Source organism: Prionailurus viverrinus, chromosome E3 (genome assembly GCF_022837055.1).
Source record: "Prionailurus viverrinus isolate Anna chromosome E3, UM_Priviv_1.0, whole genome shotgun sequence".
Lineage (NCBI taxonomy): Eukaryota > Metazoa > Chordata > Mammalia > Carnivora > Felidae > Prionailurus > Prionailurus viverrinus.
In genome coordinates this window covers 26597648-26622542 of record NC_062576.1, presented here as the reverse complement: position 1 = coordinate 26622542, position 24895 = coordinate 26597648, and the positions used below count along the sequence as shown (strand labels likewise).

General features: G+C 44.7%; 1 protein-coding gene across 9 annotated transcripts; it reads right to left on the bottom strand.

The window, feature by feature from the left end:
• Positions 1-4077: 4077 nt before the first annotated feature.
• Positions 4078-24883, bottom strand: KNOP1 (lysine rich nucleolar protein 1). Of its 9 annotated transcripts, none has more exons than XM_047838333.1 (6): positions 24809-24831; positions 24145-24262; positions 20901-21820; positions 17473-17541; positions 10725-10802; positions 4078-8233 (listed from the first exon to the last, which is right to left on the bottom strand). In XM_047838333.1, the coding sequence occupies exons 3-6, from the start codon at positions 21816-21818 to the stop codon at positions 7922-7924; spliced, it is 1377 nt and encodes a 458-aa protein (XP_047694289.1). In that variant the 5' UTR covers positions 21819-21820; positions 24145-24262; positions 24809-24831; the 3' UTR covers positions 4078-7921. The 9 variants fall into 9 exon arrangements, with proteins under 9 accessions (XP_047694289.1, XP_047694287.1, XP_047694286.1 ...); XM_047838331.1 differs by lacking the exons at positions 24145-24262; positions 24809-24831 and adding exons at positions 23153-23226; positions 23334-23496; XM_047838330.1 differs by lacking the exon at positions 24145-24262 and having other exon boundaries at positions 24809-24883.
• Positions 24884-24895: the final 12 nt, after the last annotated feature.

Sequence of the window (24895 nt, the reverse complement as noted above, 5' to 3'; positions counted from 1 at the left end):
CTGTGCTGACAGTGCAGAGCCTGCTTGGGATTCTCTCACTCTGCCCCTCCCCAACTTGTGCTGTCTCTGTCTCTCTCAAAATAAATAAACTTTAAAAATTAAAAAAAAAAAAAAAAAGATGTCATATACAAACCTAATGGTAACCACAAATCAAAACCAGTAACAGACCTGCAAAAATAAAGGAATCCAAGTACACACTAAAGAAAGCCAGCAAAGAGTGAAAACAGAGCAAAAGAAGAAAGGAACAGAGAAGAACTACAAAACAACCATAAAACAAGTAACAAAATGGCAATAAGGACATACCTATCAATAATTACTTTGAATGTAAGCAGCCCAAGTGTCCATCAAAAGATGAAGGGATAAAGATGTGACACACACATACACACACACGCTGGAATATTATTAAGCCACAAAAAGGAAGAAAATTTTGCCATTTGCAACAACATCATGGATGGATCTAGAGAGTATAATGCCAAGTGAAGAAAAGTCAGAGAAAAACAAATACCACAGGCTTTCACTCAGATGTGGAATTTAAGAAACAAATGAACAAAGAAAAAAAAAGACAAACTAAGAAACAGACTCTTAACTATAGAGAACTGATAGTTATCAGAGAGGAGGGAGGGGGATGGGTAGAAACAGGTGAAGGGGATTAAGAGTACAGGTGAGCACTGTGTAGAGATTTACTGAATCAGTACAGGGTACACCTGAACTAATATAACACTATGTTATCCAGCATAACACTATATTGGAACTTATAAACAAAAAAATAAATAACCCAGGAATACATTTAACCAAGAAGGTGAAAACTCTACTGATTTATAAGACTGATAAAAGAAACTGAAAATGATGTAAATAAATGGAAAGATATACCACACTCATAGTTTGGAAGAATACTATTAAACTGTCCATACTGCCCCAAGCAATCTACAGGTTCAATGCAATCCTATCAAAATACCAACAGCTTTTCCACAGAACTGGAAGAAATTACCCTAAAATTTGTGTGGACCCACAAAAGACCCCAAATAGCCCTAGCAAACTTGGGATAGAAAAACAAAGCTGGAAGTAGCACAATCCTGGATTTCAAACTATACTACAAAGCAATGGTAACCAAAACAGAACAGTACTGTCACAAAAACTTTATCAACAGAACAGAGAGCCCAGAAATAAACCCACACCCTATGGTCAATTAATCTAGGACAAAGGATCCAAGGATCTAACAATGGGGGAAGACAGTCTCTTTAATATGTATATAATATGTGTTGGGGTTGCCTGGCTGACTCAGTTGAAGGAGCAAGTAACTCTTGTTCTCAGGGTCGTGAGTTTGAGCCCCACACTGGATGTAGAGATTACTTAAAAAACTTGAATGGTGTTGAGAAAATTAGACAGCTACATCAGAAGAATCTGTACCATTTTCTTACACCACATAAAAAAATAAACTTAAAATGGATTAGACTTAAATGTAAGACCTGAAACCATAGAACTCCTGAAGGAAAACAGCAGCAAACTGTTTGTTGGACAATGGTCTTAGCAATATTTTTCTGGAACTATCTCCTCAGGCAAGGGCAACATAAGCAAAAATAAGTAACTAGGACTAAAACAAACTAAAAAGCAAAGGAAATTAATGGAGCACCTGGGTGGCTCTGTTGGTTAAGTGGCTGACTCTTGATTTTGGCTTAGGTTATGATCTCATGGTCATGAGTTCAAGCCCCACATCAGGCTTTGCGCTCACAGCATGGAGCCTGCTTTGGATCCTCTGTATCCCTCTTTCTGCCCCTACTCTGCTCATGCTCTCTCTCACCCTCCCTCAAAAAATAAATAAATAAATAAGCAAAGGAAATTATCAACAAAACAAAAAGGTAACCTACTGAATGGGAGAAGATATTTGTAAATAATATATTTAATAAGGGGGTAATATCCAAAATATATCAAAAAACTCATACAACTTGTTAACACAAAAAACCCTCAAATAATCCAATTAAAAGTGGGATTTTTAATGCAGAGAACCTGAAAAGAACGGTTTCCCAAAGAAGACATACAGATGGATTGGGGCACCTGGGTGGCTCAGTGCATTAAGCATCCAACTTCGGCTCAGGTCATGATCTCATGGTTTGTGGGTTCTAGCCCACGTTGGGATCTGTGCTGACAGCTCAGAGTCTGGAGCCTGCTTCGGATTCTGTGTCTCCTCCTCTCTCTGCCCCTCCCCCACTTGTGCTCTGTTTCTCTCTGCCTCTCATAAATAAATAAATGTTAAAAAATTTTTTTCAAATAAAAAGAGACATACAGATGGCCAACAGATACATGAAAAGACGTTCAATATCACAAATCACTGGGGAAATGAAAATCAAAATCACAATGAAACGTCTCTTCACATCTTGTAAGACTGACTAAAATCAAAAAGACAAGAAGTAACAAGTGTTGGCAAGGACGTGGAGAAAAGGGAACCTCCATGCACTGTTGGTGGGAATATAAATTGGTGCAGCCACTGTGGAAAACAGTGTGGAGGTGTCTCAAAAAGTTAAAAACAGAAATACCACAAGATCCACTTCTGGGAGTTTACCCCCTAAAAACCAAAAACACAGATTCAAAAAGACACATGCACCCCTATGTTTACCCCACCATTATTTACAACAGAAGATATGGATGCATTCTACGTGTCCATTGATAAAGATGATTTGGTGCATAAACACACACACACCCACAGAGCAATGTTACTCAGCCATGAAAAAAAAATGAAATCCTGACATTTGCAACAACACAGATAGACATATATGGTATTATGCCAAATGAAATAAGTTGGAAAAAGACAAATATCATGTAATTTCACTTATATGTGGAATCTAAAAAACAAAACAAATGAACAAAGAACAGAAACAGACTCATAGATACAAAGAAAAACCTGGTGGTTGCCAGACAGGAGGGGAGTGGGAAGAAGAGTGAAACGGGCAAAGGGGATTAAGAGGTACAAACTTCCAGCTATAAAATAAATCAATCACAGGGATGTAAGTACAGCACAGGGAATATAGTCAATACTACCGTAATAACTTTGCATGGTGACAGACAGTAATTACACTTTTTGTGGGGAGCATTTTTTAATGCATATAAACGTCAAATGACTACATTGCACACATGAAACTAATATATTGCATGTCAACTATACTTCAATTAAAAATAAATTTTAAAAAACACATTGGTGGGTTAAAGGAGAAAGTGAGGTCAAATCTGCAATTCCCTCTGTGGCTTCAGCAGAAACTATATTTTAACTGAATAAACCTCCCAAAGGAACATTTATGTTCATGATTGTTTATTTAATTACTTCTGACTCTCTTCATCCAGAAGAAAACTTGTCTAAACATATTACCCCGTTTGCTTTGCAGCCATAATTCTAAACCGCATGTGATTCTACTTTTTTACCACCAGATTTTTGGAATCAGGAATCTGAGTCTGTACTACTACTGATGAGCTTCCACTGTCATTTTATTCCGAATCACTAAAAGCATTAATATTGATTGGTGGTGATTCACAGCCTGTGCTCAGGAAAATGCATCCATTTTATCCAAATTGTGGATTAAAGTGCCCCAAACTTTTGTACTTCTGGAAGATATTCACTGGACATAAATCACATCTCATCTCTACCCTGTGAAATGCAGGATTACAGGTTCACAAAATCTCAGTATTAGTGGTTACAATAATTTTAAACAATTAAAAATTATTAGTCGGCTGAGCTTCCGACTCTTTCTTGATTTCGGCTCAGGAGATCCAGCCCCAAGCTGGACTCTGCACTGACAGTGCAGAGCTTGCTTGGGATTCTCTCTCTCCCTTTCTCTCTGCCCCTCCCCTGCTTGCTCCCTCTCTCAAAATAAATAAACATTAAAAAATATATAAACTCATATTTTTACTGAACACTTAGGACCAAGAATGTGCTATGGATTTTCTGGCCTATTTAATAGTGAACTTCCTCCTCACCTCTGTCCCCAGCCTGAGAAAACAGCCTCCAACAAAGAACAGCAGATACCCTTTTGCTCCCCTTTACTGAACAAAACATAAAGAAATTAAAAAAACATGGTGGTACTGCTCAAATATTATCAACTGATCTTTATTTCACAAAATTATTTCCATTAAAATTATTTCATATGCCACTTTTACTAGATACTATTTAAATGAAACACAACTGGCAAATTCACAAATTACCCGCTTTAAGTCATTTCCTTCTACTCTGAGGTTACACATCAGACAGCATTTGTTCCCAAACCTAAGTAATGTTCTTATATTGATATGAATTTGGACTTTCATATTAGGTTGAATACGCATTACACCAAAGGAGCTTCTGAACCATCTGTCACACCTGTCCCAGACCAAAGCTTAGATCTTCTGTGACCTTTTGTGGTTTTCCTCAGCCCATTACTGAATCAATTAGCCAGACTCTGAAAACCATAGCCTACAGGGGATGAAGTGTACTGTTATCACAAAGGATAATGAAACAATAAAATTCTAAATATTCTAGGAAATACAATTTTAAAAATGAGGAAAAGTTCTGTATGAGACCTACATTACTTTTCTATTGCTGCCTTAACAAATTAACACAAACTTAGTGGCTTCCAACAACACAATTTTATCACCTTATCTATTGACCCTAAGTCCAACAGGTCTCAGGGGGCTTACCCTCAAAGCAGGGCTTTGTTCCTTCTGGAGGCTCTGGCGGACAATCTGTTTTCTTGCTTTTTCCAGCTTTTAGAGGCCACCTGCATTCTTCGGCTCATGGCCCTTGCCTCCACCTTAGAGTTTTTCTTACAAGTTTCTTTGACATTTCTGCCTCCCTCTTCTACAGTTAAGGACTCCTGTGATTAGACTGGGCTCACTCAGATAATCCAGGATAATCTTATTTTAAGGTTAGTTGATTAGCAACCTTAATTCCATCTGTTACCCAAACTCTCTTTCCTGTCCTAACATAGTCACAGGTTCTGGTGACTGGGACAAGGTCAACTTGTCCCAGGGGGACAATGGAGGGGTCATCTTGTCCAGGGGGAGAATGGAGGCTCATTATTCTGCCAACCACAAACCTAATTCTATGTTTGTAAAGTTGAATACACAATTTCTTTTAGAGAATGCTGTCTATCTAGCAGATACTTTTGATGGTCCACTCTAGTTATGGAAAGGAAGTCTCAGGGCAGAATTCAGTGGGCTAAGGCAGAAACAGCAGGAATCACTCCAAGGAATACAGTGGTTAAGAATCATGAGGTTTCAGAGACAGCTGGATAAGGAAGGGCAACTGTATGGAGGGAAGGACCCTGTCATGGAAAGTTGGTCAGTTGAGAAATCCCCGAGGGACAAACAGCCAACAAGTTTGAGAACAGGGCTATTAAATATTCAACCAAAACCTTGGCTGTGCTATATATGTCCGATCTCTCCTGCCCTGGTTCTGAATAAAAATCCCCAAACCATCTTGTTTCACTGGAGACATCATGAACAAGGGAAATCACACCAAACCAAACACAAAAACAAAAAAAAACACAAAAACCCTTGCAGACAGATTGAGGGTACTGGACATAGGGAAAAGGGGCAGAGTGGCACAAGCCGATGTTGCTTAATTTACAAAGGAGAGAAGCCCAGTTAACCCAGGACACTCAAAGAGTAAATCCTCCTGGGACTGCAGACTGCTGCAGGACACAGACCTGCTAACTTGACAATGATCTGCACCGGTAAGAGCAGCAGAGGTAAGATTAAGTCCATTCTGAGAACACTGCCCATCTTGCTATCTTGGCTGTTCAACCTTCTCTGGCTAGACCCTGCTTTAGGAACAGACTATACTAAACCTTCCCCTCAGCCAGCAGATCTTTTCAGCCAATGGGGATACACTGAGTTTGAAAGTCAAATCCTATTACACACAGATTATTAATACTAAATGGCAGGAGGAGAAAGTCTGACCATCACATCCTAATGAGAACTATCACTATGAGGACAAGACAGTGGACAATCAATCAATCAATCAGCCAGTCTCCAGAATCACCCAAGAGATGGCTGAGCACAATCTTCCCTGATAAGCCAAGGCAGGCCCTAACTGTAGTGTGATCTCTCAGCAAGGTAAAAACAATTAAAGCAGACAGTATAGGGAGTAAATTCCTGTAGTGTTGATCAAGGCCAGGAGAGATTTATTCCCCTGTGAAAGGACAAGATTCTCTGAAGGAGCTAACTCAATTGCAGAACCTTACCTTCTAGGCAATTAGATGGCCTCTTCCATTATGTATCTCAAAGTTGAATCCATCAAAGGCCCAATTCACCTTCTGGCTGATGTGCCCACCTGAGACATTACTAGCACAGAACTGCAGGACTCTCGACCTAGTCAGTGTTTATTAGTCAGGGCAGGCCTGCCTCACCTCTACCCACCCAGTGGGACAGTAGTCGACCCCACGTTTGTCTCACCAGCATCTGCTCTTCACTCTTCCTTTCTGACCTGCCTGGAGTGCATCTTCGTCCACATGCCAGGAGCTGGCTCAGAAATGGGCATATGACCCACTGCTGGGCAATGCGTTATGATGAAAGGTCTTCTGGAAGTTTCCTTGAGTCATAAGGTTTTTCTTCTTCCTCTGGAATGTTCTACTGTCTTGATATCCAACTTAAAATTGGTCCAGCCCTTCTTCTACCAGCTTGATGAAGCCAACAGGATGGATGGAGCAGAGAGGAGAAGAGTTTCTTTGTTGAGCTGATGCATCAATTCTCTACATAAGGACTTCCTGCCAAGTGAGAGACTAAATATCCTGGCTGTTTAGTTAGGCTGCTGAGCTGGGATGACTATAGGTGTCAAATGATGTGAAAATGTCCCACTCATAAACTGTATGTTGGGATGCAAAATGCTAGGTGAATGGAAAGAAGGTGGTCGTATCGTTCAGGTCATTGTACCTGGAGCTCTGTGGGGCTGCCTATAGAGTCTAGGCATGGAAATGTGATCATGAGGAGGCAACTTCCTGTGTCATCCTCCACACATCCTGACACCTCTGCCACATAAGTCACCTAGGATTCTGTTCCTCATGGTAGCAAAGAATATAATAAACAGATCCCTGGGAATTTGTCATTGGTTCACGAAGACTAACAGTCTCTCTAAAAATGCCTTTTTCAGAATTTAGTTAAGAGCATCAAGACTAAATCCAAGCTCAGCACTGAGGATGGAAAGCAGGAAGTCAGAAAAGGCAAAACTGGTTTAGAAACACATTTCCTAACAGCAAAGGAAGCTCAGTCACATCTGCTTGGTGACAATTCAGACCCCCCTTTGCCAGTAGCTCCTCCAAGATGGGAAAAGAAAATGAGTTTGCTCTTCCCTGTTTATCATTAATTCTACTTCCTGTTTGGGATTTAGACATCTAATAAAACTTCTGTTTCTTCAATCAAAAGAGATTTCAATCTCCAGTGAGTATTCCTGGTAAAGTTCCTTAGAGGGGGACATTCAGAGTAGTGAATAGTGACAGAGGACTTAGGGCACAAAAGTACAACACTTGGCACTTACTGGTTGGGTGAACCTGGGCAATTTTATTACTTCATCCCTGAACCTCAGTTTCCTCATCTATAAGATGGGGATAATAGCACCTATTTCATAATTATTAAGATTAAATACATTAATGCAGGGGCAACACATTAGTATGTACGTGGTACACACTAAGCACTCAAGACATTTAGCTATTATTTATATATGCTGATGTCTTCAAACAGGGATGGAATGCTTAATACAGAAAATAGTAAGTGTGAGCCACTCACATGTTCTCTTGACTTCTGAAACATGAGCTTCCCTGACCTCAGTTCATTCAAGCACATGGGCAAAGTTTTCTTTAATCTCTGCAGAGGTTTGACTCGAGACAACTGTAAAATGGCTTTCATTTGCACAACTGAATAATAAAAGCAATTCTGGCTGTTTTGAAGGACAAGACAGTAGAGTTTAATCTTCAAATTTGATGGACTTGGAAGCATTTCTGTCAATATAAAAGATTTTGTCTGGGGTGGTGGAGAAGCCAAGGCCAGCGCCACGGCTGTACTTCCAGCTCATGGCCCGGTCGTAGTCCTGCTGGAGGTTCTGCCGCAGAGTGTCGGCCGCCTTCTTGTTGAGAGCCATGTTGGGCCTTCCGGTCATGTTAGGGGGGCGGCTGAATGAAGGTGACCCATTTTTAAAGCCACCCATAAGTTTGAGAAATTTCAGTTTCTGTTCCTCGTTTTCAAAACCAGCAGTATCCCACTGGCCAAACTGAGTTCCCTGTGTTAAAAGAAAAAGGTGGTCATTTTCCTGGTTTCCAAAGCCCCATCCTTTCCCCAAGCCCAGCCTCAACAAGGAGGATCCAGCTGATTAAATGCTCACTGTGGCACAGTGCTCACAAGCACATCAACAGACTATATTTTTCATTCTAACAAGAGCCGTGTAAGGAATACTGTATTTATTTTCATTTTACTGGTAAGGAAATGAAGGTATGCAGCCTAACTGGGGGCACAAGCCTAATCAATGACCCTGCCAGAATTCCATCTCGGGTCTAGCCGACACCAGGGCCCACCTTTAAACACCGAGCTGCCTGTTTGCTTCATTCCTCCCCTAACTCATGGCAAAGAGTATGGCACACCTCACCTCACCTCCAACCACTTTACCTCCCAGCTGGCCACTCTGCCCTCAGGTTGCTGTCAGTTGGAGGGAAGAAGAGAGCAAGTGGGAATCTGAAACGCACATTGCTTCCCACGAGCACTGCGCTTTATAGTGGGGGGTGGAGGCCCAGGGGGGTAAAGGGTCACACAGCCAAGCCAGAGGCTGAGTTAGTCCAGGACTAAGGGGGTCCCAATTCATGTCCAGAGTACTCTACCACCTATACATGAGTCACCCATGTTCAAGAAAATCCAAGACAGCTCCTAAGAGCGGCTGCAGAAGAAAAGACCCCTTTCCTTCTCACACCTGTGAGATACCAAGAAACCCAGCTCAAGAAAATTATGACTTTGAAGTCACACAGACCCAGGGATCAAGCCCGCCCTGGCTGACTCTGTTCAAATCACCTAACCTCTCTGAGCCTCAATGTCCTCATCTACAATACAGAAGTGTAATACACCTCTCACAGGGCTTTAACTAATGATCAAATCAGGTTTTTACACCAGCAACCCAGAGCACAATGCTTGGCATACTTTAAGTTCTCAAAAACTGGTCATTCTTCCCACCCCACCCCGACTGCTGACCTCCATGCTGCCTGGGAACTTTCCACTTGCAAGACAAATGCCAGCCTAGCACTTATTTCTAGATCAGTTTTGGGAGAATACTAAAAACCAATCGTTGTTACACTTGCCCTGAGTGAATCAGTGACAAATTCTTCCAGTTTCACAGCGGCCCAGATGGAGGCATAATTAACAGCTTCCCAGGCCTACAATTTCTAGAATGAGAAACCACCTCTGACAGCCCTGCACTGGGTCTGAGGAAACTAGCTCTTCCAAAGGCTGCTGACCCACTCAAAGAGGCCCTCCCACAGGGGCCCACAGCCAGTCTGGAATCCTCACCACAGGCCTCACCTGTCAAGTGTCCCCAGGTCCTGGGAGGCAATGCTACCTAAAGTGTCCCCAGCAGATGCCAGCCCCTGTGCCCTAAGATCCCCATCAGGTCCTTCTAGGTGCAGCCTCTGGGGCCACTAGCTGCCCTGTTTCTTGCCTTCCTCAACTCAATAAGGATGTTCTATCAGCTCTGCTCAGCTGAAGAGGATGGAAAGAGAAGAGACACCCAGAGGGAAGACACATAACAAAGGCCCTCTCCATATCCCACTGGGCAAGAGTACAAATCCCACTTTACCGATGTGGAAACCGAGGCTCCAAAAGGAGAAGCTGCTTCCCTGGAGTCTCACAATGAGAAAGTGGCAGAGCCAGAAATTGAACTCAGGTCTTTTGATCCAAATTAGTTGTTCTGTCCTGTGTTAAACTGTGAAGGCTTAAGATAGGGCAGGAAAGCAAGCCTTCCTTGTCATCTAGATCCTTCTTTACCTCTCCCCAATCCAATTAACTATTAGCAAGTCTTGTTGGATTGTGAAGCTGTCTCTTCTCTCTGTCCTCTGCCACCATCCCAGTCCTCAGGCCTGCAGGCCGAGCCTCCTAACCAGCTCCCCACTTCCCCTACACACATGCCCTCCAGGAGCTCTCACTGCACCTAGAGTCTCCGTACAAGCTTCCAGCCACAGCTGTCGAGGTTGGCCTGGTGTAGGCCTGCCCACAGCCCCTCTCACCCTGCTTCAGCCTGACTTCGTGTCCTCACGCAGTACTCCCTCCTGTCCCATCTCCTCAGGCCTGGTTTGGACTCTCCCATTCCAACTGGACCTTGAAGGCAGTCCTGAGAGAGGCCTGCCACCACATAGCTCTTGCCTCTGCCACCTACCCTGGTCCAAGAAGCCTTCTGAGGTCACTATCCACTGCTGGAAAGCGCTTATCACATGCCCTCAGAGACCAATGTGTGGGACATCCCATCCATCCAGAGCTGGAGACAAAGGTTAAGGATGCTTCTCTGGCTTGGCCAGCTCTCTAGGAGGTAGGCAAGCACCCCTTCAGAAGGAGGAAAGTTAGCTCAAGACAAGCTCTGCAGTCAAGAGAGCCCAACGGCAGACTGGGACAGCCTCTGGGGCCTGGACTCCCATGGTCTTGTCTCCCATCACTCTGCTGCTCATGCCACAAGGCAAGGAAGGAGGAGTCAGGATGCCGGGGTATGTCACCCAGCAGAGCCAAAGCATTGAACTTACTGTCCACTTCCTTGGTTCAGAAGCTTCCGTTTTGCCCGACTCACGATCAATCTCTTCTTGCAAGGCCTTTCGCCTCACCTGAGCAAGGGAGAGCAAAGAAAAGAGGGAAATGGGACACAGAAGTTTTCCTTTGAGCTTAAAACAGAGCACAGAGATAGGGCAGGAGGACAGGACGGTAGCAAGAGGGAGAGGAGCTTTCCTCTGCTGCAAATTGGGGCAGGCATTTGTCGGGAACAATCTTCTAAGCATCCCAAGGCTGCAATCCCTTGGCCTAAAATGGGCAGCCTCATTTATTCTTTTTTTTGCCATTTTTTAAGAATGAACTTTCCTATAAACTGAGCCTTATCCACCTTCAGCAGAACATTTTTGTCTGTAACAGCCATAGTGGGTGGAAACTTCCCCAAAGCACACTGCCTGAAGCCCTGCCTTCCTATACAGAAGATACAGTAGTTAACTTTCGGGATAGCATTATTTTCTAGAAAGAACACTGGAGTGTGGCAAAGGCTAGTATGAAACTTAGCACTTAGATAAGTCATTTAACCTTTTTGTACTTAGATTCATTCATCTGCAAATAGAAATATCAGCTACCTTGGAGGATAAATGGCAGAAACAGAATTGTGCTATGATGTATAATAAATATATATTTGGTTGTCATCCTAGTTTCTGCAGAGAACTCCTAAACCCCTTGGGATTTCCAAAGTGAGGAGAGCAATCAAGGTGTCTTATGCTATGTAAGTGAGGAGAACAAAGAAAAGCACCTGAGGATGGGGGCTGGTTGTCAGGTGAACCAACCCCATGACCATAGGGGGTTGGAACTTGCAGTCCCCCCTCCAAACTCCAGGGAGGAAAGAGGGCCTGGAAGCTGAATCAATTAGCAAATGGTCAATGATTTAATCAATTGCACCTATGTAATGAAGCCTCCATAAACCTCCCAAAAGAGCAGGATGTTCAGAGAGCTTCTGGGTTGGTGGAAAACATGGAGATTTGTAAAGAGTGGTATACTTGGAGAGGGCATGAAATTTTAGTGCCATTTCCCTATACCTTGCCATATGTATCACTACCATCTGGCTATTCTTGATTTGTATCCTTTTATTATAAACCAACAGTCTAGTAAGTGAAATGATTCGGAGTTCTGTGAACTGCTCTAGCAAATTAATAGAACCCAAGGAGGGGGTCATCAGAACCTCCCATCTATAGCAGGCTGCCGAGGGGTGGTAGTAGCCTGGTGAGACTGAGTCCTTAACCTGTGGGATGTGACACTATCTCCATATATATTGTGTCAGATTGGAGTTGAATTGTAGGACACCCAGCTGGTCTCCAAGAATTGCTGGTGTCGGAGAACCTCCCTGCCCAACATTAAATTGTTGGGTGCAGAATGTTAAGAACCTAATAGAGTGCCTGGTACACAGCAGGTACATCTTATGCAACGCTGCTAGCATGGCTCAAGGCCACCATCAGCATACTAATGACCCTGCTGTTTGATATAAAAGCTTCCAGGACCAATATCCCTGACAAACATAGATCAAAAGTCCTCAACAAAATGTCAGCAAACTGAATTCAACAATACATTAAGAGAATCATTCACCATGATCAAGCAGGATTTATCTCAGGGATGCAAGGATGGTTTAATATCCATCCTTGATATACCACATTAACAAAATGAAGAATAAAAATCATACTCATCTCAATACATGCAGAAAAAGCATTTGATAAAATTCAACATCAATTCATGGTAACAAATGTCAATAAAGTCGATACAGAGGGAACATACCTCAACATGATAAAGGCCACATAGTTAACATCATACTCAATGGTGAAAAGCTTCAAGTTTTTCCTCTAAGATTAGAAACAAAACAAGAATGTCTACTCTCATCACTTTTATTCAACACAGTACTAAAGTCTCAGGCACCATAGACAAGAAAAAGAAACAAAAGTGATCCAAACTGGAATGGAACAAATGAAACTGCCACTACTTGCAGATGACATGATAATCTATATAGAAAACCCTAAAGACTCCACCAAAAAACTATTACAACTAATAAATGAATTCAGTAAAAGTTGCAGGATATAAAAACAATATACAGGAATCTGTTCCATTTCTATACACTAAAAACAAACTACTAAAAAGAAAAATTAAGAAAACACTCCCAGTCACAACTGCATCAAAAATAATAAAACACCTAGGAATAAATTTAAGGAGGTGAAAGAGCTATACTCTGAAAATTTTAAGACATGGATGACACAAACTTGAAGATGACATAAATAAATGGAAGGATATACCATGCTCATGGATTGGAAGAATTAACATTGTTAAAATGTCCATATTATCCAAAGCAATCTACAGATTCAATGCAATCCCTATCAAAAAACCAATAGCATGTTTCACAGAACTGGAATGAACAATCCTAAAATTCATATGGAATCACAAAAGATGCTGAATAGCCAAAGTAACCCTGAGAGAGAGAAAAACAAAGCTGGAGGTACCACAATCCCATATATCAAACTATACTACAAAGCAGCAGTAATCAAAATAGCATAGTATTGGCACAAAACCAGAGATCAATGGAAAAGAAGCCTGAAATAACTTATAGGTCAATTAATCTATGACAAAGCATCCAAGGATCTAGCAATGTGGGAAAGACAGTCTCTTTAATAAATGGTGTTGGGAAAACTGGACAGCTACATGCAGAAGAATGAACTGGACCACTCTCTCAGACCATACACAAAGATAATTTCAAAATGGATTAAAGACTTAAATGTGAAACCTGAAACCATAGGACCCCTAAAAGAAAACAAAGGCAGGGGCGCCTGGGTGGCGCAGTCGGTTAAGCGTCCGACTTCAGCCAGGTCACGATCTCGCGGTCCCTGAGTTCGAGCCCCGCGTCAGGCTCTGGGCTGATGGCTCAGAGCCTGGAGCCTGTTTCTGATTCTGTGTCTCCCTCTCTCTCTGCCCCTCCCCCGTTCATGCTCTGTCTCTCTCTGTCCCAAAAATAAATAAACGTTGAAAAAAAAAAAAATTAAAAAAAAAAAAAAAAAAACAAAGGCAAAAAATTCTTGGTAATATTTTTCTGGATCTGTATCCTTAGGCAAGGGCAATAAAAACAATTAGAACTACAACAAACTAACAAAAAGGCAACCTACTAAATGGGAGAAGATACAGCTGACCCTTGAACAAGTGGGGATTGGGGCGCTGGCCCCCTGCACAATTGAAAATCCACATATAAATTCTGACTCTCCCAAAATTTAACTGTTAGCCTACTGTTGACTGGAAGTTTTACCAGTAATATAAACAGCTGATTAACACAGACTCTGTATGTTATATGTATTACATACTATAATCTTACAATAAAGCTAAAGATGTAATTAAGAAAATCAAAGGAAAAAGTACATTTACAGCACTGTATTGAAAAACTTTGTGTATTCATGTACTCGTACAATTCAAACCCATGTTGTTCAAGGATCAACTAATTTGTAAGGATCAACATATCTGCAAATACTATATTCGATAAGGGCTTTATATCCAAAATATATGAAGAACTCATACATGGGGGGCCTGGGTGGCTCAGTTGGTTAAGCGTCTGATTCTTGGTTTCAGCTCAGGTCATGATCCTGCAGTTCATGAGATCAAGCTCCAAGTTGGGCTGTGTGCTGATAATGGGGAACCTGCTTGGGATTCTTCCTCTCCCTCTCTCTCTCTCTGCCCCTTCCCTGCTTGCATGGGCATGCTCTCTCTCTCAAAATAAAGAAACTTAAAAATCAACTAGAAAATGGGCAGAGGACCTGAATAGACATTTTTACAAAGACATACAAATGGCCAAAACATGAACAGATGTTCAACATCATCAGGAAAATGCACATCAAAATCATAACAAGGTATCATGTCAAGCCAGTCAGAATGGCTAGTATCAGAGACTGGAGGTAACAAGTGTTGGTGAGGATGCAGAGAAAAGGGAACCCTTGTCCACTGTGGGTGGGAATGCAAAGTGGTGCAACCAGTATAAAAAAATAGTATGGAATTTCCTCAAAAAATTAAAAATAGAAATACGATACAAGCCAGTAATTCCACTTCTGGGTATTCACCCAAAGAAAAGGAAAACACTTAATTTGAAAAGATATACGCACCCCTATGTTTATCCCAGCATTATTTACAATTGTCAAGATATGGATGCATCCTATGTGTTCACTGATAAATGAATGGAAAAAGTTGTGGTGTGTGTGTGCGCACAAACATGCACACGTGCGCGCGCGCACACACACACACACACAATGGAATATTACTCAACAACAAAAAAGAACGAAATCTTGCCAGTTTACGACAATGTGGATGGACCTACAGGGTATTATGCTAAGTGAAATAATTGAGACAGAAAAAAGACAAATACCATAGAATTTCACTTATATGTGCAATCTGGAAAACAAAACAAAACAAACGACTCATAAAAACAGACAACTAGTGGTTGCCAGAATGAGGGGTGTAGGAGGCTGGGCGAAACAGATAAAGGAGATTAGGAAGTACAAACGCGTAAGTAAGTCACAGGGATGTACAGTACAGCATAGAGAATACAGTCAGTAATCTTGTAATACCTTTGTATAGGTGACAGATGGTAGCTACACTTATTGTGGTGAGCATAGATTAAAGGATATAATTGTTGAATCACTAGGCTGTACACCTGAAATATAATATGGTATGTCAGCTGTACTTCAATTAGGGAAAAAAAAGCATCCAGGGTCTCCTTCTCCCTCATAAGGGTTCAGGTAGAACTTTGACCCAATTTGCGCCCTTTCCTCCTCCCTTCTAATCTGCCACAGGCTGTGAGACAAAGTGACCACTTATGTAAGTTGAAAACTATATAAAACAAAGTGACAACTGTAAAAATGAGAGAAAAAGTAACATATTCCTATAGCGGAGCCATGCTCCAGATGCAGAGTGATACAGATGTGCCTAAGACAAAATGAAATTCAATTCACCAGTTAAATGATAAAAATTAAGAGAATGGGGGGGCGCCTGGGTGGCGCAGTCGGTTAAGTGTCCGACTTCAGCCAGGTCACGATCTCACGGTCCGTGAGTTCGAGCCCCGCGTCAGGCTCTGGGCTGATGGCTCGGAGCCTGGAGCCTGTTTCCGATTCTGTGTCTCCCTCTCTCTCTGCCGCTCCCCCATTCATGCTCTGTCTCTCTCTGTCCCAAAAATAAATAAAAGTTGAAAAAAAAAATAAAAAAATGAAAAGAATGGTCTACATAACGTAGCATGATTACACAGTGCTTTAAAATTACACATAGTTACAAAGGAAAAATCTAGAAAAATATAGTAACAAAGGGTTAACAGTGACCATTCTTAGGTGATAGGATTTCAGGTCACATTATTTTTTTTAGGTTGCAATGTTTTAACATAGTGAACTTTCAGCATTTACAGGGAAAAAAGGCAGAGGTAAAATAGAAAGCTTCACTTACGTTGAGGTAATCTGTCACCCATAACGGTTAAAAGTTTCCTTAAAAATTGTAAACAGTAGGCACAAGTCAGCAGCAAAGGGGCTGCTGGTGGGCATCGCCCATAAGAAGTACATGGGCATGAGGACTCTCAGAGTTCTAGCAGCTTGCTGCATCCTGAACGGGGGAGGATACCTGCGAAAGGAACTGAGGGAAGGGGCCCAGAGCCCAGAGAGGCAGGGCCCCCCCCCCACCTCTGTCCTCTCGGTCCTCATTACAGTTAGCCCTGACCCTGGGGAGCCGCATGACTATGACCTGCAAAAGGCTGGGGACCTCCCATTTCTAAGGGGTTTGTGCTTTGTGCCAGGCCTTGGATTGGGCTCTGTCAGCATCCCCTTACTGATCAGCATGGTCCTACTTCCGATGCCCCTGCCTCCAGGGAGAGTTCCTTAGCACTCCAAAGGCATTAGGTTTGGAAATTCTTTGACATCTTCTAGGCTCCCACATACTCAGCTCACTTCCTAGTAGTCACTGGTTTCTTTCTCTCCTGGAGTAGAAGGGCCATGAGACAGGGGTCATCCCTGCATCACACCCTGTTGCTTCTCTCCAGCAGTTACTTGCTGACAAAGCGTGAGGATGTGGTCAGGGTAATGGGTGCCCCTTATTAAGCAGATATAAGACATGACCCTGCTGATTGCCTCACAAACATGACTGTGTCTGGTTTTCACAGCCACCTACACGAGAGGGTCAGTAAGGTCAGTGACTGCCCAAGGATGTTAGTAATGGTCCAAAGCCAAGCCTCTGCTGTTACCACTGTCCTGCCTGGCCTCATTTGCTCCAGGATCATACAAAGACCCCAATTCCAGAAAGTCATGCTCCTTTATAGGATACATCTACCTACAGATCCAGGCACACCAGAAGCTGAAGCTGAGCCACAACAGAGTAACTTCTCTAAGTGCTCCTGAATTGAGGACAGGAGGTGGCAATGCACGGGCCTGGCTGAGCGCATGTTCCCTGCCCTGGCTGCAGTTCCTGGAGTCATACTCCTGTCTCTCCTGCAGCAATTATAAGGGAAACACTCAGCCTGAGATTCTCAATGATCAGATAGCCCCTCAGCCAAAGCTGTGGTAGTGAAAGGGTCTCCCAGCATCAAGTGGGGAAGGCGCCACAAGTCCCCTGCCACTTGAGGTGTTCCAGAGCTGGCTGGTGGCTTTTGGGTTCCTTGACACATCTGGGACCAGGATCTTGTTGCCCAGGAGGAGACAAATGTGTGCCTGGTGGGTGGCAAGACATCTGGGAGGGGGATGAGGACCTGGACCGTACCTGGTCTATGTGCGCCTCATCCATGTTGCCTTTCTTTTCCAACACCACCTCTAAGTCTGTGTCAGGCTCCTGCACAAAAGGGCAAAGGGAGGAAGAGTCAAGCATACGATGGCCTCTGCCCCAGCAGCCCAGCAGGATGAGATCATGATAATCCAGAAAAGTCCCAAGACTGCAGCACCACCTCAACCCCTGCCACCAACAGAACTTCTGACATCCTGTCTTCCACATTTCTGATTCTCAAGACAACGGCACTGACCTAACATATGAAGAAACTAAGATTCAGAGAGGTGACAGGACCATCATGAAGTAACCCCCACAGCTCAGGGACAGAACTGACACAGGTCTCCTGACTAAGGCTGGGCACACCTTTCCTCCCACAGACATCATCTTATCTCCCATGGCACCACACCAGCAAGAGGAGAGAGGCCAAGGGCCCTGCTGATGGGGGTGGAGGGACAGACTGGCAGGGGACAGGTAAGCCTGGGGCCCTGATTGGGGTGAGGGTGGGCAGGGCGGGGACCCTGCCAGCAAACCTAAATCCAGTTCTCTCCTCCAGTGCCCATCCCCACTCCAGTCCTAGTCATTGCCTTCCCTCCTACCTGGACAACACAACAGTCTCTAACTCCTGCTTCCTCACCCCCTTCCACCCCAACCCTGCTCCATTATGCACAACAAGTAGGGTGAGCTTTAAAAACTCAACTGGAGGGGCACCTGGCTGGCTCAGTCAGTAGAGCATTACAACTCTGATCTCGCAGTTGAAGGTTCAAGCCTTACATTGGGTACAAAAATTACTTAAAACAAAATCTCAGGGCCTGGTGGCTCAGTTGGTTGAACATCTGACTCCTGATTTCAGCTCAGGTCATGATCTCGTGGTTCATGAGTTGGAGCCCCAAGTCAGGCTCCGCAAAGTCAGTGCAGAGCCTGCTTGGGGTCCTCACTCTCTCTCTCTCAAAATAAATAAATAAACTTAAAAAAAAAAAAAAAGGTAAATAAAATAAAATCTTAAAAAAAAAACTCAACCGGATCATATCATATATACACCTTAAACTTGCACCATGTTATATGTCAATTAAATCTCAATTAAAAAAATAAAAATTTTAAAAATCAGATCACATCACCCCACTACTCCCCAAACTCTCCAGGGGCTCTTATCCTATTTACACAAAAATCTAGACTCCTGTGGCCTCTATGGTCTCTATTCCTTGGCCCCTCCCATACTCCCAGCTTCTACTACCCCAGTCTCTGCTCCTTCCAGGACCTCTGCACTGTTGCTCCCTCTGCATGACCCACAGCCAACAGCCCTCACACAACTCCGCTCCCATGTGGTGTCCTCATTGGGCCTGCCCTGGGCATGTTTGCATGTGTCAAACTTGCTCACTGACCTTAGCTCCCATGGGACCCTCTAAAAGTGAGACCCCAGGCTACTTTCCCTGATCCTTTGGTCATGACAACTGCCATCTTTTCGCAGTCTGACTTTAAATGCGCTCTGCGCGGCACCCAGCATCACATGTGATGATCCCTGGAAGGCTCTGTTTACTCACATCACCCATCCAGACCCTGAAGATGTGTGCATTTCCTGACTCAGAGGGCTGTCCGAGGCAGCAGAGCCCCCAAGGCAGGAGATGTTAAACAGAGGGGACCAACCACCTTTCACTGAACTCTGGAAAGAAGGGATTCTGATGGGGGTTGGGCTCCCAGCCTCTGGGGTTCCTCTTGGCCCCAAGAGCTTCTGAATGAAAGAAACCAGTGAAATAAGTCTAATGGACTAGGACAAAACTGGGAAAAATCCAGAAACCAGAACTGCCTTTTGTAGGCCCTGAAAAGGAGGCCGCCCCTGCCCTCCTCAACCCTATCAAGCTGAGCTGAGGGTGCCCAGACACTTCCTGATGACCTTGCTCTAGGGGGCTCATCCTTCAATTGGTATTAACGGAGCCCCCGCCAGTGCCAGGGCCATCCTTCAGTAACAACTACATACACGTTAGCCATCATTCTTGAGGACCACAGGGCAGTGGCTGGTCTGAGCTTACCTGGCTGGTCGGTGCAGAACTGGGAAGAGAACTCAGGGCTTGTTTAATAGAAGACAGTCACTTCTTGGGCTCTAATGGCTCTACCATCTATGGGAAGTTACAGGGCAGCTTCTGAGAAAGGATGAAACCTCCAGTTCCAAAGCCAGACTGGGCTGAAAGCCCACCCTGACAGGTAGATGATCCTGATCAAGGTATTTAACTCCTCCCTTAGTATCCTTGTCTGTTAAATGAGGATAACGACAGCAGCCATTTCACCAGACTGATGTGAGGATTAAACGGGTTAATACATGGGGAGCATTAGCCTACCGCCAGGCACACAGTAAGTGTTCAACATCAGCCTTGCCTACCCCAACAGGCCAGACATCTGCTTGGAGTAGGACACATACCATCTCATTTCCCCCCTGCACATCCACTCACTTATTCCAAAAACAGGAATGAAGGTGTGGTCCTGACACAAATAGAGGCAGATGTGGACCTGTGGAGTCCAAGTGCTCTGGCTCATCTCCTCCCTTCTCTCCCCCACTCAAGGAAGCCTGTAGGATGGAGACAACGTATCTCTGTTGTCTTCGCCAGACCATCAACTATTCTCTTCCTCCAGGTAATTAGGATTGGGTTTTCCTCCCAGGAATTGTCTTCCCCCCGACCTCAAACAGTGGGGTTCAGTGGGACTAATACCCTAGTTTCCTCCCCCCAGCTTCAGATCAGGGCTTCCAGCTTAGGTGATCACCTGAGGCATGTGACAGCAGCCCTGAGGATTTTCTTGTAATCGTTTCAGAGGGGCTACAGTTCTCCCTTTGGGGGTAGTCTAACTACTAGGATGAAATCCTGGAACTGCTGAGACTGTCTTGCTATGGGTGGGAGGTGGGAGGTGCCTGTCTGTGACTAAAACCCACTAGAAGAAAAAAATACAAAGCCCAGAGCTGGGGAAAGCCACACAGGCATCTCCTGCAATCCAAACCTATTTGGTCTCTAAATCATGTAAACAGAGCACAGAAAATAAACTCAGATAGGCTTGGACACCATGTTATCTCAAACTATTTGGTTCCTGAGTTTTGGACAGCAAGTGGCAAGAGTTCAGAAAGAGAGTGATTCATCTGAAAAATTTATATCTATTCAGACCCTAAGTGAAGATAGTGAGAAGTTGGGTAGAGTTTCAATAGCAAGGGATACCTTTATTACTGAGGATAGTGCATGAGTACCTGGATCCAGCCATACCTGAAACTAAATAGCTTTTAACCTTTCCAGTTACATATCTCAACAAATACCCTTTTCTGGATGAAGTCAGTTCAATCAGGGTTCTGGAAGCTACAAAGGGGAGTGCCTGTGTACGAATGCACACACACACTCCCCACTTCCACCCTTATTCACCCAAGCAGAGTCTACTTCTGAAGAAAAGCTTACCTCTTTACAAGGCTCTCCTGCTACTCTGCTCTCTTTCTCCTTCTTCTTTTTGTTCCTCCTCAGAGCTGGCTCCTCAATGCCTGGCTGCTCTGCCTTTTTCTTGGCCTTCATTTTCTTTTTTGCAGGGGACTTGGGGTTATGTTCTATTGGGATGTATTCTGGAGCCTCAACTTTGACTGGCTTCTTACTTCCTTTCCTGGGGATTCCCTCAATGGACTTGGAGAGCTCAAGGTGCCCTAGGGAGGTGTCTCCCTTCTGGTGGATTTTCTTTTTCTTCTTCATCTTCACATTGTGCTCCCTGGGGCTCTCCTGCTTCCGTTTCCGCCCTGAGGCTGTCTGCTCCTCTCCATCCTTCCCCACCGAGCAAGCATACAGAGAATCCCCAGACTCACAGAACCAAGGGTCCTTGGCTGAAAAGGCTGCAGCCTCCTGAGCCTTTTTCTCCTTCTTGTGTTTTTTGGGCTTCTTGCCGATGCTGGTCACCTCCTCGCCCTGTCTGGGGTCCGGGAAGGTCTTCACTCTCGAGCCAGGGGACATGGCCGGAGGCCATAAGGACTTCCTCTTCTTTTTCTTCTCCCCACCTTGGAACTCAGATGAACCAAGAGCCTGCTTCCTGGGGCTCGGCAACTTCTCTGTCCGTCCAGCACGTAATGTGGTCTCAGGTTCTAAGTGCTGCTCACTGAGGGTGCTATGTCCCTTCTTTTTCTTCTTTTTCTTCACTAGAGGCATCTCAGATGCCTGTCCCAGGACCACACTCTTTGAGGGGGATGTGGCTTTTGTGGGACAGATCTCAGTGAAGTAATTGTCACTGTTTAAAACTGAGTATTGAGTCTCTAGTTCTTTGACCACCTTCTTTTTCTTCTTCTTTTTCTCTGGGAGCCCAAGGCCCAAGTCTCCTTTGTGGGTTTTAGTGATCATTCCTGAAAAAAGAAATGGTACACGTTATCCCCTACCAAATCCCCGTGTACAATTCAGTTAGGTAGTACCAAAAGCCACGTTTCTTTTTTTTTTAATGTTTATTTTTGAGACAGAGCATGAAAGGGGGGTCGGGTCAGAGAGAGGGAGACACAGAATCCGAAGCAGGCTCCAGGCTCCGAGCTGTCAGCACAGAGCCCAATGCAGGGCCCGAACCCACGGACTGTGAGATCATGACAAGAGCCGAGGTCGGACACCCAACCAACTGAGCCACCCAGGTGACCCAAAAGCCATGTTTCTGAGTAGCTAGTTTGAAATGTTAAGGGATGGAAAAATGTGATCAAAGAAGTAGAATGGAGTTTAAATTCAGACAGGCCCAAGTTCAAATTGAAACTGCTCCCTCACCTTAAGCTAATCATCTAGCCTCCCTGAACATTAATTTCCCCATCTAGAAAATGGGGGGAAATAACACTTCCTTCTCAAAGGGAGAAGTGATCCATGCAAAGTGGTACACTGTTGATTCCTTTTCCTAACCCCCCTTCTCAGATCTCTGAGCCTAGTCACCCATTCCAACAAATTTACTGCCTACCCTGTGCCAGCCAGGGAGGACACAACTGCAGTCAAATCAGACAATTTCTGAAGGGAACAGAAATCCTGAGGTGAACTCTTCCTGCCAATTCCCACCAGAGGCAGTAACTGTGGCACAATTAACTCCTTACCTTGGTTCACCTAAGTAGCTTTTCCTTTGTGTGTGGAAACTAACTTCCCCCACCTGCACGCTGGATGACTTACCCTTCTAATTACCTTCCCATGTGGCTAGTAGTATGAGCAGCAGCAAGATATGGAAGGAGCCCCAGCTAGGACAGACAAGACCTGGGTTCAAATGGTGACTGACACTCTCTTGCCACATAGCGTTGGCTTATCCGGGCCTCAGTATCCCTATCCATCATCAGAGACTGAACCAGATCAAAGGCTGCCAGGGGGAGAAGGTGTGGGGGCCACACCTCGCCTGCTTCACTGTTTTTAAATTTTCAAATTACCAATATTTAACAATTGGAGATGACACAGAGCAACCTACAATGTCCAGCTTTTTTGGGGAAATGTCATGTAGGCAACTGTGCGAGGGCTCTCAAGTACACTTTAGCTTCCAGCTAGGCTACTTCTGTCACTCATCACACCCCAGTTCCTATTGCTCCCTGAACTAGGTGACATGGAGACACCCAGGGAATCTAGAAACAAAATATCCCCCAGGTTTGGACAGTGGGAGGCATAGTTCAAAAGGCTCTCCATCCTGAAGCTCTCCAGGCTCAGAACCCTGCAGACTGGACTTGACTCACCATTAGCAGCTTCAAGGAGCCAGGCCAGGACCAAACTATGACTCAAATTCATTTGTAACTCATGCCAGGAGCACCTGGAAAGTCAAGGGAACCCTGTCATTCATTCCTATCCTGTTTTCTGCTCTATTCCCAGAGCCTAGCTCTGTACCTGGCACATAGCAGATGTTCAATAAATACTCACCGAAAAAATGAATGCCAGAGATACAGAGATGAACAAGCTAAAACACCTGCTATGGGGTGCCTGGGTGGCTCAGTCGGTTAAGCATCTGACTTTGGCTCAGGTCATGATTTCACAGTTCGTGGGTTCAAGCCCTGCATCAGGCTCTGTGTGGACAGCTCAGAGTCTGGAGCCTGCTTAGGATTCTGTGTCTCCCTCTCTCTGTCCTCGTCCGCTTGTGCGCACTCGCTCACTCTCTCAGAAGTAAAAAACAAAAAACAAAAACAAACACTTAAAAACTGTTAAAAAAAAAAAAAACACCTGCTCTCAAGAAGGTGTAGGAGGAAAAGATGTGTGATAATGAAGACACAAGTGATAACATCAAGGCTAGTGGTGAGGTCAGGGCAATGGAGTTAATCTAATCTGACCCATCAGTCGTCAGTAAAGTTTCTAGTACAGAAGTTTCCAGCTTGGGCAACTACAGGACGGTGGTGTTAAATCCTAAGAAAAAGGAACTGAAGGAGGGTGATTAGGGGCTGCAGGAGACAGGCTGGTTTGCATAGATGCCTTGAGATATCCAAAAGGAGACTGTCCAGTGAACAGGTGGATATGTGGGTCTGAGGCTCAGGGGTGATGGGGCTGACATAGATAAGAAAAACTTAGAAATGTATGGATGATAACTAAGCCTCAAATACAACGAGCCTAAGACAACACCTTAGGGAAACAGGAGGGCAGAGGAAAAGGGGCCTGCAAAGGAAGAGAAGTCGGTGCAAACCTAGAGAGGGTGGAGTCAAGAGAGAGGAGAGCGCCTCAGGTGGGGGAATAGTCAAGAGACCTGTTTGGAACAAAGAAGCCAAAGGGGGGCTGTGGTCAATTTAATCCCCTTAAGCTTCGCTCCTCTTCAGCACTGAATATCCTCCTCTTCAACCCAGCGAGCCCAGATGTATTCACTCCTAGGGAAGAGGAATGTTCCTTACAGTGTCTCCAGTAAAAACCAGCACTTTCTCCAAAAGCGCTTTTAAAATCTCGCGGTAGCCTTCTGAGAACTGGTGTGAAGACCCCATCGCACAGACTTGCTGAGGCGTCGAGACTTCAATTTACCAGTCCTAGGTCCTAAAGCCAGCAAGTGGCAAAAAAAGATTCGAACCCAGCCCGCAGAGCCTGTGCTCTGCACAATGGAACCAACACCCCACCACCACGGCAGGTTCACTAGCGGGAAGCAAGGGAGCCGGGAGGCGAAACGGACCCTCTAAAGCTCCGCAGCGCCAAAGCTTCCGCGCGCATACACACGCGCGGAGGGATTACCCGCGATCCTGGCCCCACTCCAAGGCGGGAGAACTTCCAGAAGGCGGCGGCCTCAGGCCGGAGCGAGCGCTGGTGGTTGGTGGTGTGGATTTGGGGTGCAAGTCGCCCGCTTTTCCCTTAGTTTGCCCCGCAAGTCCCCAAGCCCAATCTCCAGACCCCGCGCCTCCCCGCCTGGGCCGCCCCTCAGCACTCACCCACAGGCCAATCTTCCCCGCCTCCACGTGAAAGCCAGCTCCGCCGCGACCCGGAAGTTAATCTCGAGTCTCTGGCTCGCCCCCGTG

What these genes read in the sequence shown, in the direction of transcription:
- KNOP1 (XM_047838331.1), bottom strand. Translation starts at nt 23,204, where the DNA reads ATGAATTTGAGTCATAGTTTGGTCCTGGCCTGGCTCCTTGAAGCTGCT. An exon ending in CAGGAGAGCCTTGTAAAGAG is followed by an intron (nt 17,542 to 20,900) that starts GTAAGCTTTTCT and finishes CCTTTTGTGCAG; the next exon opens with GAGCCTGACACAGACTTAGA. An exon ending in CTGAACCAAGGAAGTGGACA is followed by an intron (nt 8,234 to 10,724) that starts GTAAGTTCAATG and finishes CTTTTAACACAG; the next exon opens with GGAACTCAGTTTGGCCAGTG.